The following is a 24,836-nucleotide window of genomic DNA, read 5'->3' as shown; positions in this document are numbered from 1 at the left end:
GTCGCGGTGCAGGGTTGGAGCCGCTGTCCCTGGTCTGGCACGTTCCCCTAAATTTTTGTGTTAAATTTGATGCCCCTTTTTTAGATTCTACAATTTGTGACGGCATTTAAAATACATACACAGGCGTTTCCATACCGGTGTTTAAATTGTTTTTTTGGGTCAAATATACTCTTTATCCTGTAAAATGGCGGTGTTAAGCGGGTCGTCTGGGCCGGTTGCCCGGCTTGAGGGCCGTGAATTCGAATACTTGATGAAAAAGCGCTCGGTGACTATCGGGAGGAACTCGTCTCAGGGCTCCGTGGATGTGAGCATGGGTCATTCCAGTTTCATTTCTCGAAGACATCTTGAAATATTCACTGTTAGTGATGATAGCACTGGTGGTGGAGACTTCTACTTGCGATGCCTCGGCAAAAATGGGGTGTTCGTGGACGGAGTGTTCCTCAGACGGGGTGCCCCTCCTCTGCAACTACCACGAATGTAAGTTCAACATGTTTCTGTGTTTATAATAACTAATTAGATAGCTATCATATTGTTTTTGTTTTTGAATTACCACAAAGCACGTGCTATTGCAGCAACACTACGGGGTGGTGTTTGCCAATGCAATGTAGGTTAATCTTAGCTAGCTAGTTAACGTCAACTAGACAGTTTTTGTCAGATACTAGTAGCTACACGTTATGAACTGCCCTCCATTGTTATAAAATATCTTCTGAATTAAGACAGACAAATGTAGCGAGATTCGACCAGCTTTCAGTTGATTTGCTATCACATAGTGGGTTATTATTGTAACTAACTAAGTTAGCTAGTTGGCTAACTGTGTACATGGTCATACAGGTAAACAATGTCATTTAGTTCTGTGCATGTGTTTTGTTAATCAAATGGATATGATCGATGATTTGTTTATATTTAGGTTTGTGGATGGCTACGTTACTTGTAGGCCTGTATCTTTAAAACGTGTGATGTGTATCACTAGGCCATCACTCAATTGAACATTTCTGATACGATATGGGTCAGCTTTGCACAACTCGGAACATATAAGTTTTTGTTTTGGTTCAGTTTGTTCCATTCACAAAATGATCAAGGCAGGTCACAAATGCCAAAGCTAACGTTACTATACATAGGAAATAGTATTCTCAAAATCCAACATTATTTTCCTCTTGCCTTCAGTGTCACATTACTCTATTCTCTAGAATGAGATTTTATTTCTATGCCAAATTCCCGGTTTACATAGTTTGTTTTGTCAGATTTGCCCCATTTTATTGTAAAGAAACTTGCAAGAAACTTCCAAAATTCACTCCAATCCAACATTTTGTTGTCCAACTCAACCATTACAACTGAATACAACCCTGTATTTAATTAGGAAAAGTCACTATTGCGCCATAATCCACTTTTGAATGTTGATGTTTGATGCATTATAATTCACAATAAAAATTTAGTAGGCTGCTGGGGCTCATTCATTGGTCAGTTGCCTCCGTGACATACAAACACAAAGCTGCATTCTTAAAGCAGCAGTCAGCAGTAGAAACAATAACAAAGCGACCTCCCCAACCCTGTTTCAGTCAAAAGCTAAGGGATGGGGCTGGAGAAATGTAACCACTCTCAAATGCATATATAGAGCTATGGATGCAAGGACTGACCATCCAAAATTATAGTTTTAACCATGTTTTGAGGCAATGGGTGTGTTCGTATATTCACTCTGGAGTGTCAGAGTGCGCTCTGGGCGTTCATAAATTCAGAGCGTTGTCAGCGCATACTGGACGCTCTGGCGGAGGAGTAGGGTTGTTCCAAGCGTTCTGACCTCACAACATCAGTCAAGCACCCAAGCTAACTGGCTAAAGTTGGCTGGCTTGCTAGCTACTTCCAGACACAAATGAGAGTACACCTCACTCTGACCATTTTTATCGCAGAGCTGGTTAGGCTATTCATATTATCTAGAGCGTTGGTGACTGTAACTGTGCTGCTGGCAACAATTTAATAACTATTTTTTGCTGTCGATTACTGACATCTAACACTGTTCATAAATTCATCAGTTATTCTGCACTCTGGTACACTCAGACGAGAGTCCTCTGAAATCAGAGTAGATAGCCAGAGTGAATTTACGAACGCACCCTATATAGTGTTTGTTTGCATTTACTTTGACAAACATTGGAGTAAAACATGTTTATGTTTTAGGTTGTGATGGGGTAGACATGAGACATAAGTTATATTCTTCAAGAATCAATGGGTACATATAATTAATTTATAAGTCCAAAAATGTCCAACTGACCATCCAGTCTTCTTACCCATTCATACACAGTATCACAGCACTTTAGACTGAAGAGATGTTGATTCCTAACTAAGAAGCACAGTGGGCTCAAATTCCCTTATCGATCAGGTTGACGTAACTAAAGAGCTTTTAATCAGGGGTGTGTTTTATACGCTCACATCTACTGCTTCAAGAAAACCTTGTTGTGATATCCTTATTTTGGAATTGTGCATTATGGGTATGATGACTATAGTAGCCCACCCAACCTGAGGCAAAGAATGATCAGGGAAGTGGACAGACAGTCTTGGCTTGGAGAGCTCTGGCCTGGGCTTCTTTATGTCCCCTGGATTCCAACCGCATGACGGAAGTTGCCAAAATGAAGCAGTCACTGCTGCCCAGCCCTCCATGTTGTTGCTCTCCCACGCCTACATAATTACTCCCTGGCATAGTCCGGCCTTCTTGACTGTTTACATCCTAACTAAATCTGTGGAAAGGAGACGTGGTCCTCTGTAGCTCAGCTGGTAGAGCACGGCGCTTGTAACGCCAAGGTAGTGGGTTCGATCCCCGGGACCACCCATACACAAAAAAATGTATGCACGCATGACTGTAAGTCGCTTTGGATAAAAGTGTCTGCTAAATGGCATATTATTATTATGTATTAGTTTGATGCTCATTGTTTTGTCTTATTGGGATTTTGTGTGTTTTGAGGATAATCTGCCGGGATAATGATCTTGGTCAAAAAAGTGAATAGAATAGAGAAGACTTCTTGTCTCTGCTGCCCTGAGCATGGTTACTTTTGTATCATTTTAAGCTTAATTGTGTTCTACCTCCTGGCATAACATAGCAACTGTGCATTTGCTTTTACAAAATGTTTGGTCTCATTGAGAAAAGAGGGAAATTGAGGCTCCATGCCAATGTTAAAATGCAGTGAGGCTGTGGGAAAACTCCGCTCTTTGCAAAATGACTTGGGCTTTCCATGCAAGCTTATCCGCTTAACCAGTCTTCTTTTGTTGTTGAAAACATTTTAAGTATGATGTAATTGAAGCAGATAGTAGACTATATAATAACATGAATTGTCTGGTAGTGGGGTGGGTTTTGTGGTCTAATGGAATTCTCTGTACCCCAGGTAGTAGGGTGTGAGGGTTGGGTGCCAAAAGGAATTCTGTTTGCTGTTTGTATGCATCTGTGCCTGACTGACTGAGGATCAGTGAGCCCCCAACACACACACACACACACACACACAAACCCAAGGTTGTAAAAGCAATGTGTGTTGCCTTTGTAGTCACACGCAGCACTCTGCGAGGAATGTGACGTCTCAGAGCTCAGCATTCCTGTATCAAAGACGCCCTGGTGGTTGCCATGCGACTGTGCTGCTGAGCACAATGTTGATGGTGCTGTTCCTGCTATTAGGTGATTTCCCCCAATAGCAGGAACAGCACAATCAGTGGTCAGAATCTGGTAATATCAGGATGTAGGATGGGACATAAACCGAACAACTTCAATGAGTAATTTCTCTGAACATCACCAAATTCACTGAGAATACATTACATAGGATGAAGAAACAATACTCCGATCCTCAGCTCCATACTACGATTGGTGGTGGTGGGGGGGGGGTTCTAACTCATTGTTAGAAAAAAGTTTGGTCCAAATTGAATCTTAGGTACTATATTTAATAAATATTAAATGAATCCTATAAATTAAAATGGACAATTTGGGTGCAATCAATTAGCTTAATTTCTTAGAGATCAAATGTATATTTAAACAAAATAATGTTGCAGGAAGGCTAATCTTATCTGTTTCTAACAACAGAAACGATTTCAGAACAATCTGAGATGGTGGGTGTCAATCCTCTTTCTTGTGCTTTTTGAGTTGGAATGACCCAAAGGGATCATTAGGCCTGTTGAATATTGTGACATGCCTCTACCATGCTTGGTATCTAGTTTTGGAAAAACATGTTTTCCCCCTAGACACTAGCTAGTAGCTAAGTGTGGTCTGCATAATGAGGTCATCAACACCCCCCTATTTCAAATAATGGGGTTTCCAATGCTCTTTGTTGACAGGGGTATTACATTGGCCCTGAAAGGGTGTTGGAGTGCATATGCATCATTTAAGTGTCTGTCTTCACCAGGCTGGCTCCCAGCCGTTTTTCACCCTCTGAGTAGCAATGCTAATTTGAGACTTGGGTGTCAGGGACACTGTTCTCTCTGCATGTGCTCTTTGCCAGCTCTGTTGGGGCTTGGCAACAAGTGCAGCAGCGCCTGGCATCCGGACCAAAGGGAAGCAGGGCTGGCATAACAATCTGGGCCTCAGTCTCTCTCTGGGGTGTGATGATGGAGCCTGATTGAACCTCAGCATACAGTGAGGAGAAGAAGTATTTGATACGCTGCCGATTCTGCAGGTTTTCCTACTTACAAAGCATGTAGAGGTCTGACATTTTTTATCATACGTACACTTCAACTGTGTGAGACGGAATCTAAAACAAAAATCCAGGAAATCACATTGTATGATTTTAAAGTAATTAATTTGCATTTTATTGCATGACATAAGTATTTGATCACCTACCAACCGGTAAGAATTCCGGCTCTCACAGACCTGTTAGTTTTTCTTTAAGAAGCCCTCATGTTCTCCACTCATTACCTGTATTAACTGCACCTGTTTGAACTCGTTACCTGAATAAAAGACACCTGTCCACACACTCAATCAAACAGACTCCAACCTCTCCACAATGGCCAAGACTAGAGAGCTGTGTAAGGACATCAGGGATAAAATTGTAGACCTGCACAAGGCTGGGATGGGCTACAGGACAATAGGCAAGCAGCTTGGTGAGAAAGCAACAACTGTTGGCGCAATTATTAGAAAATGGAAGAAGTTCAAGATGACGGTCAATCACCCTCGGTCTGGAGATCTCACCTCGTGGGGCATCAATGATCATGAGGAAGGTGAGGGATCAGCCCAGAACTACACGGCAGGACCTGGTCAATGACCTGAAGAGAGCTGGGACCACAGTCTCAAAGAAAACCATTAGTAACACACTACGCCGTCATGGATTAAAATCCTGCAGCGCACGCAAGGTCCCCCTGCTCAAGCCAGCGCATGTCCAGGCCCGTCTGAAGTTTGCCAATGACCATCTGGATGATCCAGAGGAGGAATGGGAGAAGGTCACGTGGTCTGATGAGACAAAAATAGAGCTTTTTGGTCTAAACTCCACTCGCCGGGTTTGGAGGAAGAAGAAGGATGAGTACAACCCCAAGAACACCATCCCAACCGTGAAGCATGGAGGTGGAAACATCATTCTTTGGGGATGCTTTTCTGCAAAGGGGACCGGAAGACTGCACCGTATTGAGGGGAGGATGGATGGGGCCATGTATCGCGAGATCTTGGCCAACAACCTCCTTCCCTCATTAAGAGCATTGAAGATGGGTCGTGGCTGGGTCTTCCAGCATGACAACGACCCGAAACACACAGCCAGGGAAACTAAGGAGTGGCTCCGTAAGAAGCATCTCAAGGTCCTGGAGTGGCCTAGCCAGTCTCCAGACCTGAACCCAATAGAAAATCTTTGGAGGGAGCTGAAAGTCTGTATTGCCCAGCGACAGCCCCGAAACCTGAAGGATCTGGAGAAGGTCTGTATGGAGGAGTGGACCAAAATCCCTGCTGCAGTGTGTACAAACCTGGTCAAGACCTACAGGAAACGTATGATCTCTGTAATTGCAAACAAAGGTTACTGTACCAAATATTAAGTTCTGCTTTTCTGATGTATCAAATACTTATGTCATGCAATAAAATGCAAATTAATTACTTAAAAATCATACAATGTGATTTTCTGGATTTTTGTTTTAGATTCCGTCTCTCACAGTTGAAGTGTACCTATGATAAAAATTACAGACCTCTACATGCTTTGTAAGTAGGAAAACCTGCAAAATCGGCAGTGTATCAAATACTTGTTCTCCCCACTGTATATGGACATCCCCATTCTAGGCATGCACACTGCTTGTTGTTTACCCCACAGTGAGAGTGTGTGTTCTCTCTGTGTGTGTGTGTGTGTGTGTGTGTGTGAGAGCCTATATTTAGCCTGAGCCCCGAGAGTCTCCCTGTTCCCCCTAGAGGTACCTTTGCTCCACTCTCACAAATAGTTTAAAGCAGGTATGTTAGGACTTGATCTGATTGATTAGGATCCCCGTTAGCTGACGCCAATGGCGATCGCTAGTATTACTGGGGTCCGACATGCACTATATATACAAATGTATGTGGACACCCCTTCAAATTAGTGGATTCGACTATTTCAGCCAAACCCGTTGCTGACAGGTGTATAAAATCGAGCACACAGCCATGCAATCTCCGTAGACACATTGGCAGTAGAATGGCCTTACTGAAGAGCTCAGTGACTTTCAATGTGGCACCGTCATAGGATGCCACCTTTACAACAAGTCAGCTCGTCAAATTTCAGCCCTGCTAGAGCTGCCCCGGTCAACTGTAAGTGCTGTTATTGTGAAGTGGAAAAGTCTCGGAGTAACAACGGCTCGGCTGCGAAATGGTAGGCCACACAAGCTCAGAGAACGGGACTGCCGAGTGCTGAAATGCGGAGCGCGTAAAAATCGTCTGTCTTTGGTTGTAACACTCACTACCGAGTTCCAAACTGCCTCTGAAAGCAATGTCAGCGCAATAACTGTTTGTCGGGAGCTTCATGAAATGGGTTTCCATGGCCGAGCAGCTGCACACAAGCCTCAGATCACCATGCGCAATGCCAAGCATCGGCTGGAGTGGTGTAAAGCTCGCCGTTATTGGAATCTGGAGTAGTGGAAACGCGTTCTCTGGAGTAATGAATCACACTTCACCATCTGGCAGTCCGACGGAAGAATCTGGGTTTGGCGGATGCCAGGAGAACACTACCTGCCCCAATGCATATTGCCAACTGTAAAGTTTGGTGGTCTGGGACTGGTTTTTCATGGTTCGGGCTAGGCCTCTTAGCTCCAGTGAAGGGAAATCTTAATGCTACAGCATACAATGACTTTCTAGACGATTCTGTGCTTCCAACTTTGTGGCAACATTTTGGGGAAGGCCCTTTCCTGTTTCAGCATAACAATGCCCCTGTGCACAAAGCGAGGTCCATACAGAAATAGTTTGTCGAGATTCGGTGTGGAAGAACTTGACTGGCCCGCACAGAGCCCTGACCACAACCCCATTTGAACACCTTTGGTATGAATTGGAACGCCGACTGCGAGCCAGGCCTAATTGGCCAACATCAGTGCCCGACCAGTGTCCATATTAATGGCCATGATTTTGGAATGAGATGTTTGACAAGCAGGAGTCCACATGTAAAGACATTACAGACAAAAGACATGAACGTTTAGTGTGTGGATGCTCATAGAGGCTACATGGACTGGAAGGTTGCATTACATTGAGTGGTAGGTGAATTTTAAACTTTTTTGTTTATTTTCTCTGCAGGTGCACTTTCAGGTTTCCCAGCACAAACATCAAGATCACATTCACAGCCCTGTCCAATGGGAAGAGGGAGAAGCGCGAGGCGCCCGAGTCTCCAGTAAAACCAGTCCAGATCTCCCCGCTCACCATAAACATTCCAGACAACATCGCCCACCTCATGAGCCCCCTGCCCTCGCCCACCGGCACCATCAGGTACAGTAACAGAGGAACAGTAGGCCTGGGCCTCAGCTAACCTTGAGATAACCTATGATCATACTGGCCTGGCGGCTTATGGTTAGTTTACTGAACTCTAGGGGATGTTGTGAACCAGGCTCAGCTTGTTGCTTAGGTCACCTCCTAACCTACACCATCTGTCCAACACAGCTTTATTGTGTGTACGTGTTAAGCCTAGTCTGTGTGTAGCCATTGGCAGTCTTTACTTGGCTGCTATGTGCGTGTTGACTGAAAAAACATAGCTTCTAGCAGTGTTAATTTTGACAGCTATTTTAGTCTTAATACCTTTGTCTGTCATATTTTTTTTTTTGTCGTTTCATCCTTTGTTAGTTTTAGTTATTAGTCAACTAAAACTCGGGGCAGTTTGTCTAGTTTTAGTCACAGCCATTTTAGTCACATAGTCAGTGCATTTATTTGATTAAATAATGAATATTTAGGCTACCTCTGACTTCCATCATGTGCACCTTCATTGATAAGGGCATAATTTCAGCTTTCCAACAATGCCAGGAGTATTACTGTACTCCTAATATTCAACAAATAGCATTCCTTTTTTCCCATAGGAAAAGTTAGTTACAAGTCAAGTGTCCTGTAGGCTTGGGTGGTATACCGTATATATCATATAATGGGGTATTTGGAAGAAGCTACGGGATGATTTTTCAATACCGTCAAACCTATTTTTTTGAAGTTTCAGTAAATTTGAATATTTGTAGCTACTTTTTAAGTTAATACCTGCAGTCAACTTGTGCGATACGTTAGGAGATATAGCAGATTGCGTTCTTCATTTCACCTGTCACATTATTTAACATTATGAAGCTTACCGTAGTTCCCCAGAAGAGTTGAGCTAGTCACGTGTTTGTAAATAGCACAATTGGAGAAAGCGAGCTGGTGAGTCCATAGCATTCTTTATCGGCGAGTCTCTGTTGTGCGGCGCACATGAGGTGATTTACATTTTACATTTACATTTTAGTCATTTAGCAGACGCTCTTATCCAGAGCGACTTACAGTTAGTGAATACATATTTTTTTTATACTGGCCCCCCGTGGGAATCGAACCCACAACCCTGGCGTTGCAAACGCCATGCTCTATCAACTGAGCTACATCCCTGCCGGCCATTCCCTCCCCTACCCTGGACAACGCTGGGCCAATTGTGCGCCGCCCATGAGTCTCCCGGTCGCGGCCGGCTGCGACAGAGCCTGGATTCGAACCAAGATCTCTAGTGGCACAGTTAGCACTGCGATGCCTTAGACCACTGCGCCACTCAGGAGCCCCTTCACTAGTGATGAAGTTACACTTGTATGCAATTCACTTCTAAATGTTTGCCATCAGATATCTTATAATGGCTTTCTGCTAGAAGTCAAAGAGCTCTAGATGAGTTCTGAACGCTGCCATTTTTTCCCTGTGCTTCCTACTAGTGTTTTTTCTCTCCTCCATTTCTCTCCCATCTGGTCCATGTACACATGCTGCTCTTCCTTCAGAAAAGCATGCATTACAACTTTGTTCATTTGCACAATTTCTCTCGTTCACTTTCGCTTGTAAATGTCAACACTCACCAAAAAAGATATTCGGTAGCTGCTAGATATGCTTGTGTAACTTTATGAGCTGTATTTGCCTGTCTTTGTAATTAGTTTGTTTTTACCCGATGGCATTTAGCTAACAGCGTCTGTGATTTCGCAATTAGTTTGCGCTAATTTTGTTAGCATTCTGATAAGAGGCCCAATTGGCTTTTCTTGTGTTTGTAGCGCCCCCTTGCCAGTAATACCGTAAATCTTGGAATGAGAGAAGGACGGTATGACGACATGAAAATCTGGATACCGCCTAAGCCCAGTGTCCTGGCTTTGCATCAGTTTAAAAGATTGAATAGTGACTGAAGTGACCACCTGGGAACTGTGTGGGAGAGCCTGGCCGATCAGCTCAATCAGACCGTGCAGCTCAAATATGTAATGAGAGGGTTGCATGAAATATTCTGCACGCATGCGTGCTTAGGATTGGACAAAACAGTTGAAAAGGAGCTAAAAATCAAATTAAATGTCCATTAGTCTCACGTGGAATTCTCCTCTCGTCACATTTTCGTTGACTAAAATGAAAAGTAAATTGTAATAGTTTGTTTTTTTCCAGTGCATCTCGTTATCATAATAGTCTTAGACAGGAAAAATAGGTTGTTGATTAGTATTTTTCGTTATAGTTATTGTTGACTAAATTTAACACTGGCTTCTAGTGGTGTGAATGTTTCAATGTAATTGGGATCCTTAACGTTAGATATTTTTTTTACATTCACAGTGCAGTTATCACAAAACCTATTATTTTCTGTGTTCTAGCCTAACTAGACGATAGGCTATAAAGGCCTGTGGAAAGGTGTGTGAAGGCAGACTCGATATGACTTGGATGCAGAAAGTAAACCACATAGTGTTTTAAGGCTCAACTTCTCCACTTTTTTGGTGCTCTGGCAACCACGCTGTGAACACTGACACGAACCTGTGCAGATATTGTGTGAGAGCGAAGTGCATCCCACTCATCTTAATATCCTGGCCTATTCATTGATGATAGGCCCTGCGTTACTGAAGTTGCGAGACATTGCAAGCCAAGAAATTGCGTGATGAAGCATTCCGTTGCGAGATACAGCTTTTGATTGCTGATAGGCCTGGTGGCCGACCTGCCTATACTGTGCCCCTCCCCTCTCTCTCCGTCCCTCGCTAGCTCGCTATGAAAGATGTGAGTGTTTGTGTTCTCGGAAGTACGGTAACTAATCCAGGGCTCTACAGTGCGACTATTTTACTTGTGTATGCGCTTAAATATTTGTCTGTGCGACCTGGACATTTTTATTTAGGGAGCACCAGTGCGCCTAGAACATTTTAAGCATTCTAGCATTAATATCTCAAATGTATTTGTGTGCGCCTACATCTTTCAATTTAGGCACATACGTGCTTCTTGTAAAAAATTCAATAAATAAAAAAAGTTGGCGTAGAGCACTGTAATCAGTCTCCTCCATTCCAAAATTCCTAGCGGAATCTAATCTTAACACTCCAGAAATGGGGAGTTGACGCGCAAGTTTGAGTTAATTAATTTGGCATCAACTCTCCACCACAGCATCATCGTCGTTAACAGTTGGAAAAATGGCGACAGCAGTGAAGTTCTGTATGGCAATGCTTTGAGAAGTTAAATGAGAAGGAAATGCACATTTTGCGAGGTGGAATTGAGGTACGGTAATGGTAGTACAGGTGCAATGCTTAACCATCTGAAAGGGACGCACTGTGAGACCCAAACCGTTGCTTGCAGCTGAATTGTGAATTCACGTGGAATTTTATATATTTTTCCTATTGTTTTAATGGAAAACCGATGGTAATTACTGTTTAAACATTAAGAACTTTTCCCCCCATTTGTCACATCCCTAATAGCTTCTGCTGTGTTCAAATATGAACTGCCTCTATAGTATGTGAAATGAAAGTTGTAGTAGTGCTAATCCATCCATTAATTCCTACTAGCACATCTTCCAATCAGCTACGGCACATTGCACCGATGATGGAACATTGAAGAATGGAAAAATAATATTGATGTTTTCATTTGATGCTAGCCCATCAGTGTTTATCTCCAGATTATTCATGTTGGCTTCAGCTAATGACAAATCATTAAGCGTTTTCTGCTGTTTTAACTCTCAACTTAATGCCTCATAAAACGATTTTGCTCTCCTTTCAATATGGGTTAGATAATGTGAGGCTATTTGCATTTACTGCTACTGCAGTAAAGGGTACAGATAAGCTGAGCCAAGATATTTATTTTACTGGGGCCCCCTCTTCCTCAGAATAGCTTGGATAATTGTAAACCATGGCTTGATTTCTCAAAAGGAACTGAGGTCATCAGTGGATCAATTAGGCAGTTTTGTTTATAGCCTAAAAGTGTTGCATTTGGCAAGAATAAGATTTCAATTTTGTACTGTTTGATTTTTATTTCCACTCACCCATTCCTATGTCATTTCCCTGCCGTTTTCCATGCCCTGACAGCCATGTAGAGCTAGTCTAATGTAATGCCTATTGCATTACTCTTGGTCAGATCATTTGATATGTACTGTGGTGGTCATCATGCTGACAGAGACTTGGTGACTGACTAACGGTCTGGCCCTCTTCTTCCCAATAGTGCTGCCAACTCGTGCCCCTCCAGTCCCAGGGGAGCGGGCTTGTCCGGCTACAGGATGGGTCGCATCGTCAGCTCTGCAGAGCTACAGCTCATAAACGACAACTCCCAGTCAGAGAACGACAAGGAGGCCTCAGGAGGGGACAGCCCCAAGGTGAGCACCACATACAGAGAATCTCTGTTGAACATGCTTTTAGTCTAAGACTAGGCTTATTCATCTGTTTCTGCGAAACTGGCCTTTTCAATTTAGTGGCAATCAGCAGTTGAAACCCTAACATTTACATTTACATCATTTAGCAGACGCTCTTATCCAGAGCGACCTTACAAATTGGTGTATTCAATTTATGATAGCCATTGGGACAACCACTGTGTTATCCCCACCCATGTTTATGGTAAAAAGCTGAGGGATGGGGCTGGAGAAATGTAACCACTCTCAAATTCATAGACAGCTATGGATGCAAGAATTGACCAACCATGATATCCAAATGTTATGAGGGTATACAGTGTTTGTTTACATTTACTTTGTTTTAGTGCTGAGCGATTAGTGCTTTTTGGGGTTGGTTCGGTTTTGGTTCGATTATAAAAATTTAAAAAATCACATTTTTCGGTTTCTATTATTTATTTTTTGTCATTAAATGCGCTATACATTATGTGGATTGAATGCTGTAAAAACACAGAATAAAACAAATAACAAAAGTCCCAGGATGGTAGTGACTGCCCATTACTGCTTATCACTTATTAACCATAATTTATTTACATTACAATTTACTTTAAAATATTTAAGTTGTGTATATTACATTTTGTTTTATTAGATGACTTTATTATTTCATTCCAAGTCATCATCTCATCTCTATAGAGCTGCTGTCTGACAAAATCACTGTTTTAGTAGTTATTCAAAGTAAATAAGGCATACTTTTATGACTGCTGAATACCAACTATCAATCACTTAGATAATGTATTTTCAGGTAGAGATGCCTCCCGAAGCTACTGCTCTCTATCCCTCTCGATCGCGCATCTTCTGTCGCTTCTCTCCCTCTCAGTGCGCCCCACACAGACCGGACAAGTAGGCGCAAAATGGAATATGGTCATGTTGGTTAATTACCACGTTTTCTGCGCTAAACTATGTAGAATATTGGCCTGTTGGAAACTACAACTGTCTACTATCATAACAGTTTGGGCTAGATCTGATTTATCTCTATTGGTCAATTAGTTGTTTTAAAAACCAAAACATATCTGACATTTCGGTTAATCGCTCAGCACTACTTTGTTTACAAACATTGGAGTAAAACAAGCTTATTTGGGTTCGGATGGGATACGACAGTTGAACTGAGCTCATGAGGCATTTAGGAAGTTATATTCTTCAAGAATCAATGGGTACATATCATTTATTTAAATGGAGGTAGCAACTGAAGATTTCCCTTTAAATAAGTGCACACTTAAATTAATTGGAGAGGAAAGGTAGTCTGTCTGTCTGTTTTGTCATTTGAACTGATGCATGTGACAAAACAAACCCATGATTTGTTGTTATCAAATTTAATTTGTCACATACTTCATAGACAACAAGTGTAGACTAACTGAAATGCTTACTTACACATTATTTTCCAACAATGCAGAGTTAAAGATGAGATAAAAAATAATATACAAAATTGAAATAGTGTCACAGAATAAATACACAGTGAATAACAAATAGAAAAGAGTAAAAATAACATGGCTATATATAGGGAGTACCCGTACCGAGTCGACGTGCAGGGGTACGAGGTTATTGAGGTAGCTATGTACTGTACATATAGGTAGGGGTAAAATGACTAGGCAACAGGATGGACAGTAGCCCCGTGTAGATCAGTTGGTAGAGCATGGCACTTGCAACACCAGGGTTGTGGGTTCGTTTCCCACGGGGGGCAGTATGAAAATGTATGCACTCACTAACTAAGTCGCTTTGGATAAGAGCGTCTGCTAAATGACTAAAATGTTAAATGTTAGCAGCAGCGTATGTGTAAAAAAGGGTCAATGCAGGTAGTCCAGGTAGCCATTTGATTAGCTATTTAGCAGTCTTGTTTAGATGTCTTATGGCTTGGGGGTAGAAGGTGTTCGGGGTCCTGTTGATTTCAGACTTGGTGCATTGGTACCACTTGCCATGCGGTAGCAGAGAGAACAGTCTAGCTTGGGTGGCTGGTGTCTTTGACAATGTTTTGGGCCTTCCTCTGACACATCCTGGTATAGAGGCCCTGGATGGCAGGGAGCTCGGCCCCAGTGATGTACTGGGCCGTACGCACTACCCTCTGAAGCGCCTTGCGGTCGGATGCCAAGCATTTGCCATACCAAGCGAGTCAAGATGCTCTCGATGGAGCAGCTGTAGAACGTTTTGAGGATCTGAGGGCCCATGCCAAGTCTTTTCAGCTTCCTGAGGGGGAAGAGGCGTTGTCGTGCCCTCTTCTCGACTGTTGGTGTGTTTGGACTATGATAGATCCTTAGTGATGTGGACACAGAGGAACTTGAACCTCTCGACCCGCTCCACTACAGCCCTGTCGACGTGAATGGAGGCGTGCTCGGCCCTCCGTTTCCTGTAGTCCTTAATCAGCTCATATGTCTTAGACGTTGAGGGAGAGGTTGTTGTTGTTGTCCTGGCACCACACTGCCAGGTCTCTGACCTCCTCCCTATAGGCTGTCTTGTTGTCATCGGTGATCAGGCCTACCACCGTTATTTTGTCGGCAAACTTAATGATGGTGTTGGAGTTGTGCGCAACCACGCAGTCGTGGGTGAGGGGACTAGTACAGGAGGGGACTAAGCACACACTCCTGAGGGGCCCCAGTGTTGAAGGGTCAGCATGGCGGATGTGTTGTTGCCTACCTTCACCACCTGGGGGCAGGCCATTGGGAAGTCCAGATCCAGTTGCAGAGGGAGGTGTTCAGTCCCAGGGACCTTAGCTTAGTGATGAGCTTTGAGGGCACTATGGTGTTGAACGCTGAGCTGTAGTCAATGAACACATTCTCATGTAGGTGTTCCTTTTGTCCAAGTGGGAAAGGGCAGTGTGGAGTGCAATAGAGATTGGATCATGTGGATCTGTTGGGGTGGTATGCGAATTGGAGTGGGTCTAGAGTGTCTGGGATGATGGTGGTTTTAGCCATGACCAGCCTTTCAAAGCATTTCATGGCTACAGGGACTATGGTGGTCTGCTTGAAACATGTAGGTATAACAGACTGGGTCAGTAAAGACCCTTTCCTGCTGGTCAACACATGCTCTGAGGACGCGTCCTGGTAATCCATCTGGCCCTGCGGCCTTGTGAATGTTTATCTGTTTAAAGGTCTTACTCACATCGGCTATGGAGAGTGTGATCACACAGTCGTTCGGAACAGCTGGTGCTCTCACGCATGGTTCAGTGTTTCTTGCCTCAAAGCGAGCATAGAAGGCATTTAGTTCGTCTGGTAGGCTCATATCAGTGGGCAGCTCGTGGCTGGGTTTCCCTTTGTAATCTGTGATAGTTTGCAAGCCCTGCCACATCCGACGTGCGTCAGAGCCGGTGTAGTAGGATTCGATCTTAGTCCTGTATTGATGCATTGCCTGTTTGATGGTTTGTCGGAGGGTGTAGTGAGATTTCTTATAAGTGTTCCGGTTAGTGTCCCGCTCCCTGAAAGCAGCAGCTCTAGCCTTTAGCTCAGTGCGGATGTTGCCTGTAATCCATGGCTTCTGGTTGGGATATATACGTACGGTCACTGTGGGGACATCATCATCAATGCACTTATTAATGAAGCCAGTGACTGATGCCATCGGATGAATCCCGGAACATATTCCAGTCTGTGCTAGAAAAACAGTCCTGTAGCTTGGCATCCGCTTCATTGGACCACTTCTGTATTGAGTGTGTGCGTCACTGGTACTTTCTGTTTTAGTTTTTGCTTGTAAGCAGGAATCAAGAGGATAGAGTTATGGTCAGATTTGCTAAATGGGTGGAGAGATTTGTATGCATCTCTGTGTGTGGAGTAAAGGTGATCTATAGTTTTTTTTTTTTTGCCTCTAGTTGCCCAGGTGACATACTGGTAGAAATTAGGTAAAACAGATTTCAGTTTTCCTGCGTTAAAATCACGGCCACTAGGAGCACCACCTCTGGGTGAGCATTTTCTTGTTCGCTTATGGCCCAATACAGCTCGCTGAGTGCAGTCTTATTGCCAGCATCGGTTTATAGTGGTAAATGAACATCTACTAAAAAATATCATGAAAACTCTCTTGGTAAATAGTACGATCTACAGCTTATCATAAGGTATTCTAACTCAGGCGAGTAGAACCTCGAAGAGACACACACCCCCTCCCCTGAGCTTCCCCAACGCTGACGTTCTGTCCAGAAAAAACTGCTAGATTTATATTTATACAGCCACGACTCAGAGAAACATAGGATATTACAGTTCTTCAGATCACGTTGATGGGATAGTCTCAAACAGAGCTTGTCCAGTTTATTCTCCAGTGATTACACGTTCGCCAATAGCGCCGCCTCCTTCTTCTCCAAGTGTCGCCGATTTGGGCCTGGTCTGGGATAGTCAATATGGCCTTTGCCTCCGACTCATTGAAGTAGAAGTCCTCATCCAAATCGAGGTTGGTGATAGCTGTTCTGGTTTCCAGAAGCTCTTTTTGGTCATAGGAAATGAGGGGGTAAACATTATGTACAAAAAAAGTTAAGATCAACGCAAGAACGTACCCAAAATAGCATAATTGGCCAGGAGCTCGTAAAACGGCTGCTATTCCCTCCAGCGCCATTGCTCACAAAATGGAACTGTGCTACCTAGTAAATTACATGCCGTTTCTTCCTTCCTCTTCTTCTTCCCTTTAGGATGATTCCAAACCTCCATACTCATATGCACAACTGATAGTCCAAGCCATTACGATGGCACAGGACAAGCAGCTCACACTAAACGGAATATACACTCACATCACCAAAAACTACCCCTACTATAGGACTGCAGACAAAGGCTGGCAGGTGAGAAATGGCGTCTTTCAATGCACCGTTTTCACTGAAATTATTTGTATGTTAGGAAAAAGATCCAAAACTGTCTTGAATAGCATTAGGATTCAATCACATGGTTATATTTGAAATATCTCAAAAACCACAGAGCATAGTTGTCATAGCCAAGGGAGCATTACAGTGCCTTCAGAAAGTATTCACACACCTTGATTCTTTCCACAGTTGTTACAGCGTGAATTTAAAATGGATTAAATTGTGATTATTATTTTTTGTCACTGGCCTACACACAATACCCCATAATGTCAAAGTGGAATTATGTTTGTAGAATTTTTTTACAAATTCATTAAAAATGAAATGCTGAAATGTCTTGAGTCAATAAATATTCAACCCCTTTGTTATGGCAAGCCTAAATAAGTTCAGGAGTAAAAATGTGCTTAACAAGTCACAAGTTGAATGGACTCACTCTGTGTGCAATAATAGTGTTTAACATTATTTTTGCATGACTGCCTCATCTCTGTACCCCACATATACAATTATCTGTAAGGTCCCTCAGTCGAGCAGTGAATTTCAAACACAGATTCAACCACAAAGACCAGGGAGGGTTTCCAATGCCTCGCCAAGAAGAGCACCTATTGGTAGATGAAGAAAAAAACAGACATTGAATATCCCTTTTGAGCATGGTGAAGTTATTACACTTTGGATGGTGTATCAATACACCCAGTCATTACAAAGATACAGGCGTCCGCTCAGGGATTTCACCATAAGGCCAGTGGGGACTTTAAAACAGGTACATAGTTTAATGGCTGTGATTGGAGAGAATTGAGGATGGCTCAACATCATTGTAGTTACTCCACCATACTAACTTCATTGACAGAGTGAAAAGAAGAGTCTGTACAGAATATAAATATACCAAAACATGCATCCTGTTTGCAACAAGGCACTACTTGGCAAAGCAATTAACTTTTTGTCATGAATACAGTGTTATGTTTGGGGCAAATCCAATACAACACATTACTGAGTACCATTCTCCATATTTTCAAGCATAGTGGTGGCTGCATCATGTTATGGCTATGCTTGTAATCGTTAAGGACTGGGGAGTTTTTCAGGATAAAAAAGAAACGTAATGGAGCTAAACACAGGTAAAATCCTAAAGCAGGGGTACTCAACTCTTATGCTCGAGGTCCAGAGCCTGCTGGTTTTCAGTTCTACCTGATAATTAACTGCACACACCTGGTGTCCCAGAGCTAAATCTACATTTTGCACAATCCAGGTGTGCAAAGCTCTTAGAGACTTACCCAGAAAGACTCACAGCTGTAATTGCTGCCAAAGGTGCTTCTACAAAGTATTGACTCGGGGGGTGTGAATACTTATCTAAATTAGTTGTTTAATTTTCAATCAATTGGCAAACATTTCTAAAAACTGATTTTGACTTCGTCATTATGGTGTATTGTGTGTAGATGGGTGAGAGAGAGAATATATTTCATTGATTTTGAATTCAGGCTGTAACACAACAATATGAATACTTTCTGAAGGCACTGTATATTAAGATGTGCTTTGACTAATACGCAACCTTGTTCAAGTACATATTCACTTTGGCTTCAAACTGAAGGGCGGTACATGACTTCTCCCAGCTGTTTCCATGTTGTTTTTGAGCATGTGCCATTGATGAACTGTGATGTGAATAACAGCCTTGGCTGCAGTGTGTTCATACTAACACGACGGCGTATTCTGTTGTAGAACTCGATCCGTCACAATCTGTCTCTGAACCGCTACTTTATTAAAGTGGCCAGATCGCAGGAGGAACCGGGAAAGGGCTCGTTCTGGAGGATAGACCCGTCCTCAGAGGGCAAGCTCATGGAGCAGGCCTTCAGGAAACGAAGGCCGCGGGGTGTGCCCTGCTTCAGGACCCCCCTTGGACCCCTCTCCTCCAGGTATGGACCTACTTACACTCTCAGGTTTCAGACACACGATGAGCTCGCTGCATGCTTTACTGCAGGGGTCTCCATCGGGTCGATCCCAAGCTACCAGTAGCTCACAGCCAATCTATGAGTAGCTCACCAAAGACACCTCAAGCTCCTATCCAATCAAATCCACATTGACATTATCCCATTCCTAGTTAACCACAATTGGCCAAATCTAACACACTATGTACCAGCAATATTGCCCCTGGATTTCTGTGTGGTGCACGTGGTTCTCTTCCATTCACTTTGTGTAGCCAGTTAGAGATAATGATAACTGTCTTCTGGGTAGACAGTAGGCTTGGGTGGCATACTGTATACCGGGATATTTGGAAATAGCTACAGGATGGTTTTTCAATACCGTCAATATCGTTGAAACTATTTGAAGTTTTTCAATACATTTTTATATTTGTCGTTACTTTTTAAGTAAACACCTGCAGTCAGCTTGTGCAATATTTTAGGAGATAAAGCAAATCGCGTTCTTAATTTCACCTGTCACATTATTTAACATTATGAAGCTTACCGTAGTTCCCAGAACAAATCAAATCAACATTTATTTGTCACATACACGTGTTTAGCAGATGTTATTGCGGGTGTAGCGAAATGCTTGTAATAATGTAAAAAATTATACATAAAAAACAAAATACCGCTAAGTTTCCTAAGAGCTAGTCGTGAGGCCGCCATCCTCGTCAACGCTCAGAAACAGAAAAACACTTGAGCCAGTCATGTTTGTTTGTAAATAGCACAACGGGAGAGCGCGTGAGCAGTTGAGTCCAGCTGTGTATTGACAGGGGTCGTGTTTTATATTGAAAGTCTTGTTTTTTTGCTTCAATAGAGTGATCAGGGACGTACTATAGTTTTCCTTCACAGAAAATACATTAGTGCAACACATTCTGCAGAAAATAGCTTCATTTTCATCATATGACAACAGAAGTGCAATGCTATTTGGCAAGCAAATGAGCTTAGAATGGAAAAGCAAGGTATCTTTTGCAAAAACTATGCATGGCCATCATATGTTTTATGTTTATCATAGAAAGAATGTAGTCAGCTACATTTCCTAATGTTTTGCTTAAAGTTAATCTTGCATTTTACTGGAGAAAAGTAGTCTGGCTACACTGAGAAAAGTACTGGAGAAAAGTAGTCTGGCTACACTGAGAAAAGTACTGGAGAAAAGTAGTCTGGCTACACTGAGAAAAGTACTGGAGAAAGGTAGTCTGGCTACACTGAGAAAAGTACTGGAGAAAAGTAGTCTGGCTACACTGAGAAAAGTACTGGAGAAAAGTAGTCTGGCTACACTGAGAAAAGTACTGGAGAAAAGTAGCTCCACATCAGTCAGAGTGCTGTCTGCTGATAGAAAGCCTGTTTGTGAATTCTCATCCGAGTGGAGTGCAACTGAAGCACAAAATCTGATGCCGAGCAGAAATTACAATAAGAAGCATTTTACACCTGTGTTTACAAAACACAGCAAGATAATTATTGTGTTCTATCTTTTAATCCTGCGTGAAAAACTCCAAATTCTGCGTTAAAGCGACCCCTACGTTTAACTTGCTAGTTATCTAAGTAAGTGGCTGAATTAATAAGGTGACGGGGCATCCTATTGTGTTAGCTTTCTGCCGTGTTTGAGAAGTCAAAGCCCTTTGGATGAGTTATTTGTACAGATGCCGCTATCTTGATTTCCTTTTCTCCTCTCCGGTCTCGCCCCGTCTTCTCCTTCCCAGGCCCGTTGCCCTAGCGACTCCAGACTCCACACAGACACAGCATGTACACATGCTGCTCCAGAGCCAGTACTGTTCTTCCTTCAGACAAGCATGCATCTAAACTTTGTTCATTAGCACAATGTCTCTCGTTCACATTTGCTTGTAAATGTCCAAACTCGCCAAAAATGACATTCGGTAGCTCCTACCTATATATGGATAACTTATGAGCTGGATTGCCTGTCTTTGCAATTCGTTTATATTCATTTGCGCTCATTAGTGTATTTAGTTAGCTGCCTCCATGGAAATGTGCATTCTGTTAAAAAAATCCCAAACCAGGAAAAATAAAATAGAGAACTGAATTCGGGAAAATTGCGATATGTTTCATAATTTAAAGTAGCTCTCATGATAGAAAAGGTTGGAGACCCCTGCTTTACTGTTAGATTGGCATGTTTGTGCCACCGCCTTGTGGCCATATATGGTCACTACAATATTTACATTTTTACATTTTAGTCATTTAGCAGACGCTCTTATCCAGAGCGACTTACAGTTAGTTAGTGCATACATTTTCATACAGTATATTCCCATTGGGAAAATGTGAATAGGTTGAGTAACCATGGTTGAGCGACCACGGTGCTCTGGCGTGAAATATGATCAATTTCAATGCATATGTAAATCCAGGGCTCTGAGCATTTTTAAAACCAATCTGCTTTTCCCTCTCACAGGAGTGCCCCAGTCTCCCCTAATCACTCTGGAGTCCTCTCGGCCCACTCGAGTGGGGTGCAGACCCCTGACAGCCTATCCCGAGAGGGTTCCCCTGTCCCCATGGAACCAGAGCCTGCTCCGGCCCCGCCCCCTGCCACAGCAGTCCAGCCCAAACTAGCTGTCATCCAGGAGGCCCGCTTTGCACAGAGTGCACCAGGTGAGAGATGCCCATTTTTGTCCAATAACCACATTGTTTGAGTCTTCTCCAATCCTATGTACAAATGTGCAGTCGTCACGTGTGGATCCTCCGTTAAAGAAAGCTATTGTTTGTCCAGGCTCCCCTCTCAACAGCCAGCCGGTGCTCATCACGGTTCAGCGTCAGTTACCTCAGACCATAAAGCCGGTGACCTACGCCATTGCCACACCTGTGACTACCAGCACCAACCAGAACCAGCAGCCCGTCATGCAGACGGTGCATGTCGTCCACCAGATCCCTGCCATGTCTGTCACCAGCGTGGCCGGGCTCAGTGCCGCCAACACCTACACAGTGGCCACCTCCGCCATGGTCACCCAGTCCACCATGGTCACCCTCAAGACTGAGCCCCAGGAGAACGGAGACTACTCAGAGGCCAAAGGTGAGGGCAGGGAAGAAGGATGGTGTAGTGTGTAGATGGACAGATTGTGTTGACTCAAGGTAGTAGTGGTTTTAGCCAGGTTTACATAGGTTTTACCCTTGAGCAATGCACCTATATATACGTTGTCTTAGTAAATGTGAAATGTATGTCATGTTGATCAGTTATTGTAGTGGCTGTTTGGTGTTAGTTGTATTATTAGAGGTCATTGACATTACCCTTCCTTTTTCCTATGTTTGTCTCTAGTAAAAGTAGAATCGGTTCCAACCATCACCCATGCCTCTATAGGCGGTGGCAGTCGCATCATCCAGAATACCCAGTCGGCCACGCCCTTACAGACGGTAACCTTAGTGCAGCAGCAGCCGCCCCTGGGCCTTCACCAGCTCCCCATAAAGACCATCACACAGAACGGCACCCACCTGATGCCAATGCAGGCCGCTGCAGGTGAGACAGTGACTCATTAGAATGGATCCTGTCAAAGCACTTTATCCCCGTCTCTAGTCTACCACTGTTCTGACCCCGTCTCTAGTCTACCACTGCTCTGACCCCGTCTCTTGTCTGCCACTGCTCTGACCCCGTCTCTAGTCTGCCACTGCTCTGACCCCGTCTCTAGTCTGCCACTGCTCTGACCCCGTCTCTAGTCTACCACTGCTCTGACCCCGTCTCTAGTCTACCACTGCTCTGAGTAGTCCCTGTTTGTTTAATTAGCTAGAATTCATGCAGCATACTTGTCAGTGCTGCTCTCTGCAGTGTGTTTGTGTATCTCTAAGGGCCATATGAATCCCTCTGTTAATCTTCCTTCATTAATCAACAATGTCTGACTGGAGTTTCCTACAATGTTTGGAAAAGTACGATTTTTTAATTTATTTGCATATGTTCTAAGCCATTAGCTTACTTAGCAGAGTATTCCAGCAATTCCGGCACTGAAATATTTCTTTTTTTCCTCATCTTCCTCCATATGTTCAGCCACAGCTGTTGCGAGTCCTCTCCACTTGCTGGCCACTCACGCTTCAGCTTCTGCTTCTCTCCCGACCAAACGACAGAACGGAGCCCAGGCGGCCAGCGATCAGCCCAACGCTAAGCGCATCAAAACAGAGGAAGGGGACAGCACCACCCCCACCGCAACCCTCGCAGCAGACAGTGACTCGTTGGCAGCCGGTGACCAAGGCAGCCACCACAACTAGTCTTCTCCAACAACACCACCATCTTGTTTTTTTCCTTTCCTTCCTTTTATTTCCCCGTTCTTCCATTGACTCCCAAGGTGCCAAAAGGAGAAGATTTTCAGTTGGGTTTAACCATTGTAGAGGATTGGAAAATATGACCACCCCTTTAAAAAGAAAAGACTGAAAAGAAAATGAGTTGAGATTGAAAAAAGGACAACTAGGACAAGGAAGAACTGTAATTTAAAGGTACCCCTGTGAGACATCGCCACGGAGGAGGAGGAGGATGACGACTACTCCCAAGACCACAGGAAGCCTTAACAACAATTAACCTTCAACATGATGAGCTGAACTTTGACCACCTGCAGCGAGCGGTCTGAATGAGGCCCATGTTAGCCCGGTGGTCGCGCGGCACCTCTGTCTCAACTACCTCAGTGCAGATTGGGGGCCACGGCCAAGGGCACCACTCAACGGACCCATGAGACGACTGGACGAAGTGACCAACTAGCAGCATGAAAAGCATTTGACGCAAACGTGACATGTCAACGAGTGCATTCAGCAAAAGGGATCAAAACACTCTGAGCCAATTCCTGGACCTTTGGCAGCTAGCCTTTCATATACTGACCTACCCTTATTGCTGCTGTAAGTAGATAAGCAGTATTTGGTTGTTCATATGTGGACCATTGGATCTGTTTTGTATGTATTTTCATTTATATAGGTAAATAAAAAACATTAATTTTAAATAAAGAAAACATACAGCAGTGGGGTCAATGACATTTCAATCAATCCACGTGAACTTCAGAAATCTCGCTGTTTGTATGTGGACTTCTTTTCTGTTCAGTGAAACTAAGTGTAGTTTCTTTTTGCAATTCTATCAATGGAGTGTTTTTTTCCTGTCAAATCCACGTTCTGTCATATCCAAATCAATTTGCTTTGTTACACTTGCACAGATAACCAGTAAGATATAAACATATTAATTCCATGTGTAGTTTATCAGATGCCTCCTCATTGAGCTTGCATGTAACAGACTAGAGAAAAGTATCTGAGCCGTTAACGCTTGAGTCCTTAGTTGAAACAATAACAAAGTGGGCACCCTGCCTCTGTTTTTGGTAAGAAGCTGAGGGATGGGCCTGGAGAAATGGAACCACTCTCAAATTCAGACGGAGCTATGGATGCAAGGACTCACCATCCATGATATCAAAATTATGGTTTTAACCATGTTTTGAAGCTATACTGTGCTTTACATTTACATTGTTTACAAACATTGGCCTAGAACAAGTTTATATTCTGGATTCTGATGGGGTACGAGAGTTGAACTAAGCTCATGAGGCATTTATAAGTTATTATTCAAGAATCGATGGGTATATATCATTCATTTAAAAGTCAAAAAATGGATGTAGCAACTAAGGATTCTAGCTTTAACTGTAAATTGAACAGAAGAAAAGAGCTGCTTAAAACCAGACCAGATCTGCACTTGGTAAAATGTTTGTTTTTTCCCTCCTTTTTTGTTTTCTTTCTCCCTCGTTATCCTTGGCTGTAGTGACTTTATGGTGTGGACAGACCCTTTGCTTGATTATTTTATTATGTTCCGGCAACCTGACGAGTCTGTCTTCAGATTGTATATGTTCCAAACTAAAGAAAATACAAGTGATGGATATTTGTTCTGCTTCAGTGGATAAATGCTTTTTTTTATTTTATATAAATTAATTTAAAACCTTT

At 43.2% G+C, this 24,836-nt stretch overlaps 1 protein-coding gene across 1 annotated transcript; it reads left to right on the top strand.

Annotated features, from left to right (window-relative positions):
- On the top strand, positions 1–24,836 carry LOC311104372 (forkhead box protein K2-like). Its single transcript, XM_084146188.1, has 9 exons — positions 1–477; positions 7,685–7,873; positions 12,023–12,173; positions 16,837–16,983; positions 18,706–18,899; positions 21,346–21,542; positions 21,661–21,960; positions 22,204–22,401; positions 22,924–24,836. Exons 1-9 carry the CDS (start codon positions 185–187, stop codon positions 23,139–23,141), a joined length of 1,887 nt encoding a protein of 628 aa, XP_084002314.1. The 5' UTR covers positions 1–184; the 3' UTR covers positions 23,142–24,836.

The sequence above is a fragment of the Coregonus lavaretus genome (genome assembly GCF_964263955.1).
Source record: "Coregonus lavaretus genome assembly, chromosome: 28".
NCBI classification, from domain to species: Eukaryota; Metazoa; Chordata; class Actinopteri; order Salmoniformes; family Salmonidae; genus Coregonus; species Coregonus lavaretus.
Note: the sequence above shows the minus strand (reverse complement) of the source record. Positions and strands in the feature narration are given on the sequence as shown.